This window comes from Varroa destructor, unplaced genomic scaffold, assembly GCF_002443255.2.
Source record: "Varroa destructor unplaced genomic scaffold, Vdes_3.0 BEIS01000002.1, whole genome shotgun sequence".
Classification (NCBI taxonomy): Eukaryota; Metazoa; Arthropoda; class Arachnida; order Mesostigmata; family Varroidae; genus Varroa; species Varroa destructor.
This window is the reverse complement of record NW_019211455.1, coordinates 38,922,891-38,939,053: the sequence shown is the minus strand read 5'-3', so window position 1 is coordinate 38,939,053 and position 16,163 is coordinate 38,922,891. Positions and strand designations below refer to the sequence as shown.

At 38.1% G+C, this 16,163-nt stretch overlaps 1 protein-coding gene and 1 long non-coding RNA gene across 9 annotated transcripts in view; one reads left to right on the top strand and one right to left on the bottom strand.

Moving 5' to 3' along the window:
- The window catches only part of LOC111244465 (sorbitol dehydrogenase-like), a 56,745-nt gene extending 48,155 nt beyond the window's left edge, over positions 1-8,590 (bottom strand). The window contains exons 1-4 of one of the 6 annotated variants that reach the window (XM_022791641.2): positions 8,450-8,590; positions 2,167-2,245; positions 1,338-1,371; positions 258-422 (exon numbers count right to left, since the gene is read on the bottom strand). In XM_022791641.2, the coding sequence (XP_022647376.1) occupies positions 258-422; positions 1,338-1,371; positions 2,167-2,223 (256 nt within the window). In that variant the 5' untranslated portion in view covers positions 2,224-2,245; positions 8,450-8,590. Of the gene's footprint in view, positions 1-257; positions 423-1,337; positions 1,372-2,166; positions 2,246-6,265; positions 6,286-6,489; positions 6,557-8,449 lie in introns of those variants that run through there. The other 5 variants (XM_086978759.1, XM_086978757.1, XM_022791642.2 and 2 more) reach the window with 5 other exon arrangements.
- LOC111244466 (uncharacterized) lies at positions 6,099-14,439 on the top strand. Of its 3 annotated transcripts, none has more exons than XR_002670894.2 (7): positions 6,099-6,203; positions 8,417-9,131; positions 9,848-9,985; positions 12,380-12,433; positions 13,006-13,266; positions 14,014-14,078; positions 14,288-14,439. It is a non-coding gene; the product is annotated as an uncharacterized LOC111244466 (long non-coding RNA). The 3 variants fall into 3 exon arrangements; XR_015320040.1 differs by lacking the exon at positions 6,099-6,203 and adding an exon at positions 6,694-6,863; XR_015320039.1 differs by lacking the exon at positions 6,099-6,203 and having other exon boundaries at positions 8,822-9,137.
- Positions 14,440-16,163: the final 1,724 nt, after the last annotated feature.

Sequence of the window (16,163 nt, the reverse complement as noted above, 5' to 3'; positions counted from 1 at the left end):
CTGTTTTTAACTATCATCGATCGATGTGCTGGTAATCGTTTATTCGCTAGCGATATCGAAAAAAGAAAAAAAGATACGAACAAACATTATTGCACAGTAAATTAATTGTTTCCAGTGAACGTGTTGTTTTACCCTCATTAAACGTGGCCTTCAATTATTTACAGAACCTATAAAGAGCAGTAAATAAATCCCAAGATGGTACCTTTACTTGTATGAATATCCTCATCTGGTAATCCCGATTTGCAATCGTAACTTACCGATTTTAAGGTTCTCAACGTTAGCGCCGACTTTGCTAACCACTCCGGCAGTTTCATGCCCAAGTATAATTGGCTTGGTGACTACAAATTTACCAATTGCCCCATGCACAAGGTAATGTACGTCAGAGCCGCAAATGCCAACGCTACGAATGGACACTTGAACCTCTGCAAGAGAAACGAAGGACGCATTGTCAAACAACCCGAACTAAAGGTCTAAGGAGTACAAGGATATTGTACCTGTCAACTGAACTAGGAACAGCGCAGTGTCTAGCACGCTGCCTTCTATGTCCTCCTATAGAAGAGGTAGTTCCTCTGTAAACGTTTAAACCTTGACGTACAACACAGACTAACTAGACGTATTTACGATAAAACAAATCAATTAACGTCATTAGAAATAGTATGTAAGCCGAAAGCCCTTGAGATCTAGATTCAGATAGCGGATAAAGCAGTATCATTTGCTCGAAAGTAGCAGCCGATAGGTCAATAGAGTGAATGATATATGTGTAGAAAATGATTTTCGATGGCCGATGTGGTTCTCACCTGAAATCTTAAAGGGCAACAAATTTGTTTACGTTTATGTGCCATACGAACGCTGTTCGTAGCTGGAAATACTTAGATGCTAGCGAGGCGTAACCGTGAGCTAGCTACGTGGCCAATAGGCTTTCGGCGCGACATGCATTTATAACCACTCACTACCGATTGCGTTTTTTTCTTCACCTCATTCATTACGTTAACGACATAAATGAATATTATTAGTGTTATAAACATGAATGGCTAGAGAGCATTGTTCTTGGGGCCTTTACAGATCCTGGTCTCCATGGCTTCCATGCGAACCTGATCATACCATTATGTCTTTTTTTGTCCTCAAGGTGATTACAGTTTGTGATAGGGTAAGCGTTAGATGTCGGTCGAAACATTTACGAACTCGCGATCTAATATCGTATCGCCAAAGGGATAGTTACTGTGCCTAAATCAACGTTTTGAATCTACTGAAGTTCAGTTTCCAATTAGTTATGTACACTTGCTCAGATCCGTTTAGTAATACATGTGTCTATTTAGTTCAATAGATGATAAACTCACCATTAGCCTTTGGCTCCATGATTACCGTCTGTTCCTGCATAAACAAAGGAAAAGGCATTTGAAGTTTTTCATCCTGAAGTTTTCCCGTACCATTACCTTAAATCTACTTGGAAACTACATTGTAGAGGCACAATCTCAACATTGCTTAAAAATTCTGATGAAAATAGGTTGGCGAAATGAAAACGAAGGTGCCGATGAATCCGTATTGTAAATATACGTGACCAGTCATGGCCAATTCTGCCCAGTGGATGCGAACGTAGCACGAAGCTGTTTCTTTGGATATGCTATACCACCCCATTTTCACGTCGCAATCGATATCGAGCGATACCATTGTATTAACTGACTGAAATAATATAAAACAACTATAGCCCATTCTCACCACTAAGTTCTACGTTACAAAGAAGCACTATTTAGGAAGACGCGAAATATCAGTTCTGACACCGGCTATTTTTTATTCATTTATTGTAATGTTAGTAAAAAATGCGACTTATTATCTGCTACTCATCTTTAGATGTTTTCTTAATGGTTACCAAATAATAGAAACACACATATTACATAATATGTGCCGTTGCGACCCCCCAGTCTTTTCCAACGAGACGCTTGGCCGTCCCAAAGTACCCGAATAATGTGCTCAATTACTTGAGCTATAACACATCTCTAGAAAATCTTCAGCAGATAGTAACTTTCTTGCTTTTCTCGAACGTTCACGTTACCTTAATTTCAAAATTATCGGTTTCATTAATAGATAATTTCATAACGTCTACCTTTTCTTTGAAAGCTTCCTATGCACGTTCGAGTTCTGAGCAGATTAGAAATTTGAGCTACTTACCAGACGCATGTCTCCTTTCTTGTACAGGACACAGCTAAGGTTATCCAGAGGTGCCATAGTTTTATTTTTGATCCGAGTCCTGCAATTAATAGATGGATTAAAATATGCTTTATGTAAATTCAGCAGGTTTACTTGCACATTAATTTCGTACACGGAAATTCCGCGTTGATCGATGGCAAGGCGTCGTTCCTGCCACAGTGAACAGCGACGAAAGTGTGTGTGTTCTTTCTGCCTAGCTTGGAAATGTTATTTACAGCTGTACTCACTCACTGATCAAAAATTATTGCAACAAATCGAATATTTAACTGATTTTTTGTACCGTGTTTTTCAGTTTTTATACCGCAATTTCAAGCGTGTCACGTTGCTCGTCTGTGATAGTTCTGAAAATAACATACTTTTTAATGTTCACAAATTGCAAAGGTTCTGCGGAATTTTTATTAGCCTTTGTTGGATTTCATCCGTGTGCGAGCTGCAAAGTTAAATCACTAACTTAGAACGTGCCTTCCAGCGTTTACTATTAATCGACAGAAGTTCTTTTTTCTGATTTCTGATTCGTTCAATCGGTAACGTTTCAATCAATTTCAGCGTATTCGCTGATAACACCAGGATGCATAAGTTAAAATACAAATAACAACAGAACAACCTTGTTTTGTACAAGAGACGTCGTCACCAGTTACGTATCAATAAATAACGAAGAAAAATTCATAGTACTTGGGTGAAATTTTATGACACGCACAATTTCGTTCGTTCGTTGGTAGACATAAACAAGTTACGAGTGAACTAATCTCTCAAGTCGCCTGATTCATTGTTTTCGATTCGACATGTATGGCAAATGTATGTTATATTTTATAGATTTTTTTGAGGTCATACTCGAACCGAGTAACTTGGGTTAAGTTTGTTTGACGCGGAGTGATTCCGCGGGTTGCTCTCACTTATATAACCGGTAAACATACAAGGTAATATATTCCACCAGATGCTGAATAATAGCTGTTGGTTGTTTTAAAGATTTATTAACAACGTATTTATAGATACGCTTCCTTTAACGTCGGCATCGTGGCGTAAGTGCATCTTCAGTGCGTTGCCGTGCTAGCATCTGTACTGGCTCAAATCTCGGCCTTGACACTCCCGAAGTTGATCAATGGATTTCTTGAAAGCCAGCTCAATTTGCAATCATACTGCTAAAGTCCTACGTAATAAATGAGTGTTCATGTTTACTCTTGGCTCGTACGAGTTGACACGACGTCGTCTTCTGGCTAATAGGAACATATTACGTAATGGTTCGAGCGACGTCTTTCACAGTTTCAACGCGACCGAGCTCGTTGTTTATCGAATTCTATTTTGCTCATTCTTTGCATTTAACACTTAATGGAACAATCCCGAACGGGCAAACAAAGGCAATTCGAGTAGAATGTGGCTTTGAAACAATTTCTCCCTTTGTAGGTTGACAATGCCATAGAATTTCGAGGCAAAAAGGGGGGTACATAGTTAATCACAGAAGGGGAACAAAGCCACTGGTGCATAACACTAAATAGTTGGCTGTATGGTGGTTGCAGACAACGTTATCTCGTTAGACGCCTCATAGACTCGTATTCTGTGTAATGTTAAGCAACCTTCGTTGGATATCGAATCTTGCAATACACACAAAGCATTAAATAGTCCATTTAGCAGTTTGTAGATAGAAATAGGCCTGTATTTATGGTCTCTGTCTCATTGTGCTGTTGTGACAACTGATTTCATAAAATGGTGGATCAGATCTTTGTTCGATAGCAAACTGGTCTATATCTAGAGCCGTGTGACTTGACAAGACAAAATTGAGGATTGTTCAGAAAAAAAAGCTAATTAAAGGATCGTACTCAGGCCGTAAATCAGAAACACAATGATAAAAATAGAAAAATTACCGAAAATTGGATCGTTTTTGATTTTCTGATCAGCGAAACCGCTAGAAAATATTCAATGGTCGTGTACTTAACTCTATTTACTGTGTTCTATCAACATTTAGCTGCTATATATTTAATTAGATTGAATCTGTTAATTTCAGTTTTTCCTCTGGCTGATTAGGCTGTTATTAAAAAAATTCCCAAAATGTGTTTATTATTTCCCCTCGTATTTTTTCAAAGCTCAAGCTAATTATTAAATTTTTGGTTATGCTGCAATTGCCATTGAATTCCTTAATTTACTCGTTTTACAGTATATTCAAGTGGAAGATGAATACATGGATAATGGGCCTCTAAAATACCTGCCATGGAATAAACACTGATCTCGCTTTATAGACGCGCAGTGTAAGGTAAAAGCTTCTTGTCAGCTTTAGGGTTATATATATATATATCCCTCGGATATATTACATCAATATGGATGTTATCTATTTTGACCCAAGGTGAAATTTGGATCCCGAATGTTTGTAAAATCGCCGTAGTTCGCGTATTCCAGCCTATCATATAACTAAAAACGCGATATATATATATATATAGTAAAATGCTTTCAGGGGCTGTGAAGAACAAAAATACACCACGAAGGCATTATGGTACTCTGGAGGCTTTAAGCGTAATAATAATAATTTATTTGCGATACAAATGAAGTTAACTCGTGGGTAAGACGAGCTTTGCTTCCATTATCTATTCCTTCCCAAAAAAATATTCTTCCAGACAGTTTCTAAAGCAATAATAATATATATAGATGTTAATTATTGCATGGTTACTAATGGAATACATGTGATCTTTCATTCAATAAATGAAAAAATCTTAAACGAATGCTAAAAGCGAATAATGGTTATGTAAATTTACATAACAAAATAAATCATTCACAAGCAACTATTATTATTATTACTACTGCATCTTTGGCCAAAAATATTTTCAAATTATATCTAACAACTTTTTAATCTTCCGGGGTGAAACGTAGCGGTTTGTCTTACGATAAATCCGTACATTTATTTGCTCTACATATATTGCGCCATCGGAGCGTATGTAAGGTGAAAAACTTCCGACGAAACTTCCGACGAAACTTCCGACTGAAAAGCGACGAATCTTGATAATTCAAAGATAGCCCGAATGGACGATGAACCGTTCCAAGCACTCATGGGGGTTAGGCCCATGGCTCTCATGAGCCCACGGACAACTAACGATACCGACGATATAGAAACACATGGGCTCAACATGATCCAGTTCATTTTCAGAATCAAGAATATCGACACTAACAATAGACTTGAAACTCGAGTACCATGAGACTGAAACTGTGAGCAAAAGAGAAATCAGGCATCGGTTCGTGCGACTCAGCGCAAAAAACCAGGACATCTAATATCTAGATAATCAAATATACGTAGATCCGGAACAGAACCTTAGCACCGAGTTCATTACTAAACAGTTCCGCACAAAACCCCCTTGCAAATGCGTACAACTACAGTACAGTTTGAACCAACTGCGCATAGAATAAAAGTGAAGTTCCGGAAACTCCTCTCTAATAAATACATCGTGGAAGATCCAATACGGTTGCAAGAGGAAGCGTCGTCGTCCCCCCCCCCCATTATACGAACGGCTTATACGTTTATAGAGAGATTATACCTAACATTACAAGTTATATCATTACTGTTCCATTAATTCATTTGATCGCCATGCTACCAGAAAACAAGACTCATATGAATGGGAGAAATTATATATATTTTATGCAAATTTGTTGTTTTCAACGGTAGGGTTAGTACCGCCATAATACATACTGACAAGGCTTCATAATGATTTGGCATCAAACCCTTTATAATAATAAGTACTCTTTTCTTCCTGATTACCTTTATTCTAAATAAGCCTTAATATTAACGTGTCGCGGGTACGTTTGGAGTGAAAAAGCTTCACAGAAATGGTTATAGTTTGCAATCTGTGCATTTTTGCACCATATGATAATAGCATCGTAAACACTGTGCGCAGTAAAATTTAAATTGCCCGCCGAGTGAATGTGCAGACCGGTGACCAATCAACAGAGAGAATATCGAAAACGCTTCAGTGACGACTGAGATTATTTGTGCTATACATTCCTATGGCGGCTCGGCTCCGGTATGGGAATAAGTGACAGAAAATTTCCAGTTACAACAATAGATTCAGAAAGTAGAACTTACAAGCGACTCAGGTCCTTTCTTCTTGGTGCTTCATCGAGGAATATCACTTGATATAAAAAATGGAAACACGAATATTTCTCACTTGATAATTCACAAATTCGTATGTGCGTGACCGAGTAAAACAATACTTTATTCATTAATAAAGTAATAATTATTGTACGAAATATCAGACAAGTGCCCATCTAACGACATAATGTAAAGCAACAACCAAAAGTACACTTTACCACTTGGACGATGTGTACTCCCGAGAGTGTTTAGATCATCAGCTGATACTCGATGGTTTATTTACAAGCAGAATAACTACAGCGAGGATTCTTTTTGTTGTAAACATTTATGGGCCAGTTTTGTGTTGATGTTGACTTACGCTTTAGCCTTGAATCTAAAATACGCTAATTCACAAACGACGTTTTTGAAAATTTACAGACTTATACGAAACGATAGCTGTTAACAGGTCTCTGTGTAACTCAATAATAATTAAGAAAAAAAAAAGAAACAGTTATGGGCCGCAACATTTATCTGTTGAGTGAGAAAATGGGATGTGTTGATAAAGAGTAGCGGAAAATCTGTTCGATCTAACTTCTGCATTTTCGTCTTAAGGGTATCGTCATTCGAGTTCTACTAGCCAAAGTGATAGAGATGACCATATGAGTAACCGTCGTTTCTATAACCGATCGTCTTCTATAACTATATATATATATATATATATATATATAATTACCAGCTACAAACACATCTTAACACTTCTGGAAGTTTCGAATTTTTCGAAAAAAAGTAATGTTGTCAATGTCTAATCATTCTTTCTTATTTATAAAATTACAGAGAATTGGATAAAAAAAGCTACGGTATTTTATGCGAATACATGTAATACTACAACTTGTAGATATTTCTTTAAAAAGTAACTACTTATGGATTTGCGGAATAATACAAACAATATTATCGATCACAGAAACTCGGATGTAGTCGTCTAGAACAATGCTTGATCTGCATTCTGTACCATATCAAAGCGATATGAGATGGGGCGGAAGTAATGCGTTTAAAGCTATGCTACAGAGCTGTCTGTTCACGATATATTATACAAGCATCATTATACATATATTAGATATAAAGACCTTCAAGGCAGATGAAACAGTAGCTTGAATTCAAAAAGTATACAGTTCAAAATTATAAGGACGTAAGCAGGCCCCGTTAATTAAAATATCATGGGAATCGGTTTGACGTTTGAACCTATAGAAATTTTTAATTTTTACTTCGAAGTAAACAAATGAGACAAAGTTCCTACTGTGATTATGTATCAGCTCTATAAAACGGAAGTTTCGTATCTAGCCCTGAATCGCACATATAACCCTACACTGCCTAAAATATTGACCACTTTTCAGTAGTAATAAGCATCTAAACAAGAAGCGTCACCAGAAAGGATTGAGCCGCCTGATTGAAGTAGACAGTGTGAGACTGAACCTGGATAAGTGTCTTCCACAGAAACGCACACCTTTTTTCAAACTATCCCAAGCGCCATATGCCGATAACTGGCCTTAAACCAGCGCATCTAAATTTTTTCTCAGCTAGAAAAATTTCGTTGTTGTCTAAGTCATCGTACCAACAGGTTTCGACACGAAAATATTCAAGCCTTTAGCTATTAAATAAATTAATTTTCAAAAAAACGATGGGGGAGGGGGGGTAGTCCATATTTGTAAAATTCTTTGGTAGTTTTATTTACCATTAAAACCTGGATAATTTCGATGTTGTATAATTAAAAAGCACGCTGGAAAATGAAATGAAAATGAATCAGAACTAAAGGAGCTATGAAAATGGCCGTGTGGGTTCTAGTCGCCAGACAAAGTACGAGAAACACCTTACGTGCACCCCAGATACAATGAAACTTCAATAAGCTGAAAGCAAAAAGTGCTTCATCCGCGGTCAGCGTTTCATCCAAAACCGCGTACTGTGATTTGAACAGTCGTTCCCGGTCTAAGTAATATCGGAATAGATGTTATTTGACTTTGGAACGTCATTCCTACGATACAATCTATGACGTTCTTGGGATGTCCCCAATTATTGCAATGGAATCATTCTGCAATACGTCCTCATAAAAGCTTACAATATCGACCGTGTCGTATATATATATATATATACCGTGTTAATTGTTATTTACAGTGACCTGCTAAAATAGACCTACTTGTCGCTTACCCTTTGAAGAAGGAAACTGTCTAAAGTTTGACGCAAGATGATCGCACCACTTGGTCACTCAAAGCTAGCCTCCACACAGACAAACCGATGACAGTACGAAGCGTACCCTCGCGAAGCAGGAACTACTCTGGACAACAGCCGGCGTTGTTCTCGTAACTGTGGAGTAGACTGTCACAACTAGCTGACTGGACAATCCAAAACAGCGGTTGCAACTACAATGGCGCTAGCAGCGGCAGCGGTAGCAGCGATAAGCCCAATAGAAGACAGAGGGTGTGATACTAGTATACATACATACATAGTATAGGATAAACACCACCACTCAACTGTCTTTAGCGTAGAGCGTCGAACTGCTAGATGAACGAAGCCTACGCACTGCGACGGCCGAATTCGACTCACCCAAATGCAATGAATCAAAATAAGGCTAGGAGTGAGAAAGCAGACGTTGTAGCGTTTATATCGACTATTATCGGTAGAACCACTGGCGATCAAGCAACAGCAATATAATGTGATCGAGCTGAGCCTTCGCTAGCCGCGAAAAGTTCTAGCTATGGGAGCAACTATACTAGAGTACTGTAGAACAAATGAATGCTACATATATGTATGTGTATACATATATAGTATGTGAGAAAAAAAGGAGGAACAAAGTACGAAGTCATTTCCAGGCATAAAGGCTTTGAGTAAGGTATTAGTAAGTGCTCCTCTAGTCAACTTATCATTGAATAAATATGGTAAGACCGTGCACTTGTGCATGTGCAGTGTGCAGAAAAATGACCCTGTTTGCCGTCGTTGTCTATCAACCAGCATGCTATTGAATGTTGGGCCGCATTCCTTAGTTGATTAGTTTCTTACTTATTTTTTGGTTATCGTCCTGAAAATCTTCGCCGGATTTTTGAGAAACTACATGAAAACTGGGAGTAACGTAAATCGAAAAATTCAATCAAAGGAGGAAGTTCATAATTTCCGTAAAGACTCGTCCTTTGCGAACGCTATTAGAGTATTACTGGTTCTCATTTGAATTTTAAAAGAGTGATGCATTGTTTCATTATTATGAGTCTGTTGATTTTTGCTATTTTTTTTTTTCGGTTTTTCTTTAGTACCAAAAATAACGAGTAGGTGTATATTTGCCATGACAATCAGTCTAGGATTTGAGTGTCCCTGCATATATATACATCGTGCATGATAAGGGAATCTAAAAAGGAACGGCAGTATTCTATGAAGATATATACATTTTCGTGAATGATAGCTTTCGTGTAAATTAGAAACGAGTAATAAGATTCAATGCACCTTACCCCGTATAAATATGTATCATTTCCTTCTTAATCTATAGCAGAGTAGTATTGTTTTATCTATCTGAAGTTAGTTAAAGGAGAAATGTTTTTTCTTTGATCGATTTGACAGTGGGACACGCTTACTGTTTTCTAGCTAGTCGTTCGCGTTCGCGAATATTGAAGTGGAATGATTCAGGCCCATCTTGTTTTGAACAGCCCAAGACAAGAGACAAAAGCCAGCTGACTTTCTGAAAACTCGTATTTGATGGTAAGTTCTAATTAAAAAGAACTATCGATTGAGGTGCAAGCTAGCTAGCTAGCTAGCTAGTACATTGAAGTGCAGCATTAAGATGAACCAGAAGCATCTATGATGAACCGCTATTAATTCACCTGAAAAATCACACTGCGCATTGAGATGAATGAGAAAAATACGTAAAACCTAAAACTTGCGACCACAGTCCTTACATCAGCCTTAATAACACAGCTTCCTATGTAGGGTACTCGATACGCTAATTATTCACAGGGCTTTGCTATGCAAAGAAAAAGAGATACAGAATACGCGGCATAACAATAATAATTAGCACTTCAAAACTTATACATTGATTTATGTTCCAACTCATCTTATGATATCCAACTAGCAAAGTTCTTCTGCAGGTGGAAAAATTACTTCGTACAAAAAGATTACATAAAAACTGTGTGGCAAAGGAAAAAGCCTTGTAAGGCTGTGTTCGTCCCAAGTGAGGTGAACCCGTCGCTAAAGAAATGCATTTATTTTCTTCAAGTTTTTGGTTGGATTTATTAAATAACATTTAATAGCGATCTAAATTTTTCTTTCAACTCTCATCGAGTTTAAGGTTTCTAATGAGCAGCGCAAAATACTTGTCTAAGCCTACCCGAAATTCGGAAAGATCTAAAAACTATAATCATGCTCTTGGACGTGATTCTTTGAAGCACTTTATTCACTATTACAGTTTACGTAGTTACGTACCGTGACAGACGCCGTTTTCTAACTAAACCATTTAAACAAACGATAGAACACGTTATATAGACTTCAGAACTGAGATTCGCCACCCATAACCCTATGTCTTATTTTACTACAGTCAACGCGTTATGATCATTAGGGACAATATCGGCACTTTCAACTCTTATCATTTAGTTCAGATTTCTGTTTAGATCGATGCCTATCGCATGATCTGACCTAGAATCTAAGCACGTATCACTATGATTTAAGCTGCGGTATCGGCTAGTGCCTTTGAGAGCATTTTCAGCGGAACAAACGGGAAAGGTTTTTTAACGACCTTTGACAATTGAAGTGGTTTTCCTTCACTGTCGGACGCGGAGCTCTTAGATGGATCTATCGTTGCTGGGGCTTCATTATTTGGTGTTTTCGTACCGGTATCCGATGATAGCGGGCCAACGGTTGTTTTTGGCGATTCATTCCCATTCAACAGTAATTCGTCCGAAATGTGTCCTACTTTCAAACTTGACAATGCCTTCATGAAAGCTGCTTTAGGATCAATGATCGACTCCAACGCTGTCGACGATGACGAGTCAGGGTCACCGCTGGAATTTTTCATCTCTCGAAGGACTTTTAGAATTGCCATGTGAATTTGATTTGCACCCATCTTTCTTGAAAGACCTTTTGTCAGATCAGTTTGGGCTGGCTTTCCGATATCACTATCACCACTGATATCATCACCATTAAGGAGCTCAGCTGCTACATTTGAAGCTATCAGACTGGCAATATTACTCGCCGCATCGAGATTAGGCTGCGCCCAAGCCGAAGCCGTAAATGCTAATAGAAGTTGCACCATAAGATAGACCCACATCTTGCTTGCGAATGTTCGAACTATCAAGAGGAGCGATCGAGCGTTTGAAACGGTTCCCGAGGGTCCGATAGCGTCAACGAGTATGAGCTCAGAATTGACCCGCCACCAGCATTTTGCTGGACGTAACGGAAAGGAAAGTGTGAATCTATAAGCGAGGAATCAGAAGTATGAAACTCTCTTAGCTTCCGAATATATTGAGTTTCGTAAATATTTGCCTGACCTCGAAGTTCTTGATGGCAGATTTTTCTCAAACAGTCGGAAGGGCTTAATCCGTTTACGGTTAAACACGAATCTCATCTACGAAACTTCCTTGTACACGCTGAACGTCCTATCTTGCTTGTAGATTATCAGTTTGTTTACATCATCTTTAGCACTGTTCACTTCAAGCCGTAGTCGGACAATCTCATAGCGCCGTTTCAATAATCAAAAAAATTATAACCACACAGATTCATTATTGCTTATTCTTGCTATGAATAACTGGCGAACTGCGTCCGGGACAAGTACAAACCTGTTTTATCTTGAGGGTAAGATTGTATTGCCAAATAAGTAGGTGGATGTCGGGGAATTGAAATCATGTACAGTAATTCATAGCTACTTTCGATTGCCCTTTGCCCCGTTGGCTCTGTGTTTACTAGATATAGATTTACCCTAGTAAGGTCTGCTTTTTGAAATAAGTAGACATCTACCTATCATATATTACCGCCACGGCAAGCACGGGTACTCTATTATTTTGAGTTCTGTAATACATCGTGTTTCTTAAACGATGGATGATAAATTAATCAAGGTATCCACCACATGACGCCTTCATATATGTCTGCGCGTGCATGTTCCAGATGTTCAGCGAAGGGAAGCCAAATTCAGACTTGAAGCTGATATCAGCGTAATAGGTTTGTATTTGTCTCTGATAGATTGAAACCTATCAATCAAAACATCAGTTTTCTTTATAAACATCTAACAAGATGCCGATAATGGTACCATGTAACGTACAGGGAACCTTTTCTAAGGCTCTGTGTTGTAACATAACTACCATCGACCATATATGCATGGCCATATAAGTGACATGTCACAATGGATGGATTGTCCATAGACTTCGATCACAATTTAAACGTTTGAAAACCACACCCAAAGATGTGTCTGTGTGGATAAATAATAGCTTTCTTGTCATAACATATTTTTAAATAAGGTCAAAAATAAATAAGTACGCCTATGCGAAGATCTGCTAGCAATTATCACTCTCTTCGTCTTCATCAGTGAGGGAGATGTAGATATGATAATACTCACTTAAAACCTATAACAGACACTCAGGAAGTCCCTCGTTCATAACAAGAAACAATTGATAACTTAGTGAATAAAAACGATGCATAAATATTTAAACACGAATCAGGCAAACAGTTGCCTGATGATCCGTGCAAAACGTTTGTAATTTGTATATCCGCTCTTACGTTGGCTATGATTACAGGTGTAACAGGTCACGCAATTGTTACCGCGCTGTTAGGCGATTAAGTTTTACTTCTGCAACCGTGTTAAGCTTCGTAATATGTTCCAAAAATTTATAAGGCCGCTGGGCCCCAACTCAGGCTCATATTGGCTTTCTGTGTATATCTTTATACTTCGTTATTACCTATACGAGAGGGGAGCTTTAAGTATGTTTAACTCCTGCCTATCCTGCTGCCACCCATAACGGAAATTCAACAGGTCGACTGGCCTGTTTCCAGAATAAGTAAGTAACGACAATGTCCACCTATGGCCGATAAACTCTAGATTTCTGCTGGTAAATTGTCATACCGTATCCACAGATTGAGCTATTACTGCTGTTTCAGTCAACGTGGGATGTCCCTTGCTTAAGCATTAACACTGTCCAGGTGGTGCCGTGGTAGTCCATATTTATTACATTACTGTTTATGTTTCTTAATATAAATCCATGTCAATGATTTAAGCATTGCAACGAGTTTAGCAATTGTTATATAGATTATACAGATATATGTAGGCAAATGGCAACGGCTAAATGACAAATGATATTTATCATCTGTTATTTTAAACGTCCCATTCTCCATTATAGTGTCTTTTTCATTATAAAACGATTAAAAAAAAATGTTGAATGAACAGGAAGCAACTTTCAGCCAATTTTAAAAAAATCGATGAAAAACTAACAAAGATAAAGAAATGTTTCGCGATGACACGTAGAAGATAAAATATATCGTCGCCTATTGCTGAATATTTTCCAATCGCTTCTCTATAATCAGTATTTCATCATCGTGACTGTGATTGTCGGCTTTAATTCTTTTTTTTTTCTGGCTTCTTCTCCTTGTGATTAGCTGTTAAGATTGAAGAACGCTGAAATGGTCACTTATTAGTTAGGATCAATTAGAATATATTAAGTTACTGTGATTTTTATAATCTAAAGCTATTTTAACACATATGATATAGCTTCGATATAGTAACGTCATGTTGTACACGTATCCCAAAGGATTACCAGCGGAAGTTGTCCGACCGGGCTGCTTTTTAGAGAAATGTCAATGAAGTTACCGTAGGGTGAGTATGATCAAACTTACTCATGACAGCCAAAGTGTGCACCTATTCGTGTATTTTATTCTATCTATTAGTGTAGCCTAAGAATGCTTCAGGTACGAATAGATCACATATGGCCTAAGTATGACAGCTGTCTTGTATTTTCAGAGAGGCTCTTATTGCTAATACACGTTTTGTATATGTTATCAAATGCAGATGCTCGTTTATTGCAGGAAGAGGATTCCGTATTCACGCACCGTGATAATAACGGATCGTGCGTCGAGGGAGGCGAGAAGACTCGTTGACAAAAATATTGCTGTTTTATCTCTAACTTATTTGGCCGGTAGCATTTTAGAGAAAAAGAATCTAACTACGACGTTAAAGATCTCGTTACCCCGTTGTTCTCTGTTAGAATAGTGACATAGATTCTAGTAAAATTATTAGAATACGTTGTTAGTCTGTGTGTGTTATATAATTTTTCTGATAATTTTCAGACTAAAGTGTTATCGGTCTTTCGAGCGACGAAGCTTTAGCGTTTGACCGGTTCTGAATGCTGGCCTGATAGGCAGCATCATGTTCTCCTTAGGCACGTCGATTATAACAGAGTAGCTTTGTCCTGATAGAATTGAAAATATTGGTGTACCTTGGTTTTCGATAAGGGAAGATCCGAGTTACGCCAGAGTGATTGAGTCAAAATATCTTTTCTAGGACGTTGTAGGGCTGTTACTTGGGGCGGGAAGAGCCTGAACGGACCCTTACTGATCCTCAGCACAATGTTGTAAATATATTTTGGCTAAAACGAGGATGTCCAGTGATAAAAAATACAGAATTAAATTCAGTGGTCAGCAATTACCGGCCAAGGCAACAGATCGCGTAAGAAGCGTAGCGGCATATTAAAAGAAAACAGAACTAGAGCTTTTTATTTTGAACATTTCTAGTATTCTTCGCAACGACCTTTTGCAGGTCCGCACTGTCCTCTGTTATAGCGTCTTATCGGCTCTTATCGAGCTATATAACGCGTCTTGTAACGTTTTCAAGAGATCGAGAGCTGAACTTTACGGTTCTTAGTTTTTTTCCTTGGAATTCTAAAAGCACTCAATTTGAATTGATTCTTTCATGCAGCGTCAAGTAGATAAGCTAATAGACCTTACCAATTTGGAATGGAAGTCGTTTGATGAACCTGCTTTCTGTTCTTTGAGACCCATGTTTTTAATCAGTGCAAGCCTATTGCTGGATGCAAATCCCATAAACAAAATCCTTATTCAGAAAGAGGAACGTTCTGGCTCACGGAATGTTAGACACATTACTCTAATTCGAGTGTTACAACGTTAAATGTCTATTCAAATAAGGAAATTGTATACTCATAATCCTACGAGGTTATATTCTTTTATATTAGTTCTTTCTGGCGAGTGTTTAAATGAGTACTGAAATTATCAGTTCAAGCAGAAGGTCATAGAAAAAGGCCCCAGTGTCGGATCGTGTCTTCAACCTCAAAGCTGAACCTGCGACGACCTCCACTGAACAAAAATGGATATTATTGATGAAATTCATAAAGAAATACTGTATTCGAAAGCTTTTCGTTCTGCAAAGAGAGAAAAGGGTCACGTGATTTTTTAAAATAGAACTAAGATAAATTCGACGGACGGTCGTTGAAGTCGGCTTGCACAAGCTAGTCTTATGGCGTGAAGAGAAATTGATTGCTTTGGCCAATAAAGCAATCGAATAGACTTTGAAATTGACCAAACGATTGATGCTACTATGAATATTGATTTCGTCATTTCATGCCTCTGTGCTTTTAAGTCAATCCCGCAACATAAAGACAGTCGCTGTTGTGTGAGATAAAGCATATGCCCATCGTCCTACCTGAGGTATCATATCGTTAGGCAGAGATGCTTTTACGATAGCAAAATTAGGACATATATTAGTGACGACTAATAGCTAAACTTACCGTATGTCAGAAGAAGCTCACTGTAGTGCAAGCCTTTCGAAAGGCAAGATGAAGCGTCAATTTTCCGATATAGAAATTCGGCTTGCGTATGATTCGGATGACGCGCGCTATTAGGCGTAACTTTAACATTAAATCTATAACTAGACGAGTAAACGTCCCGC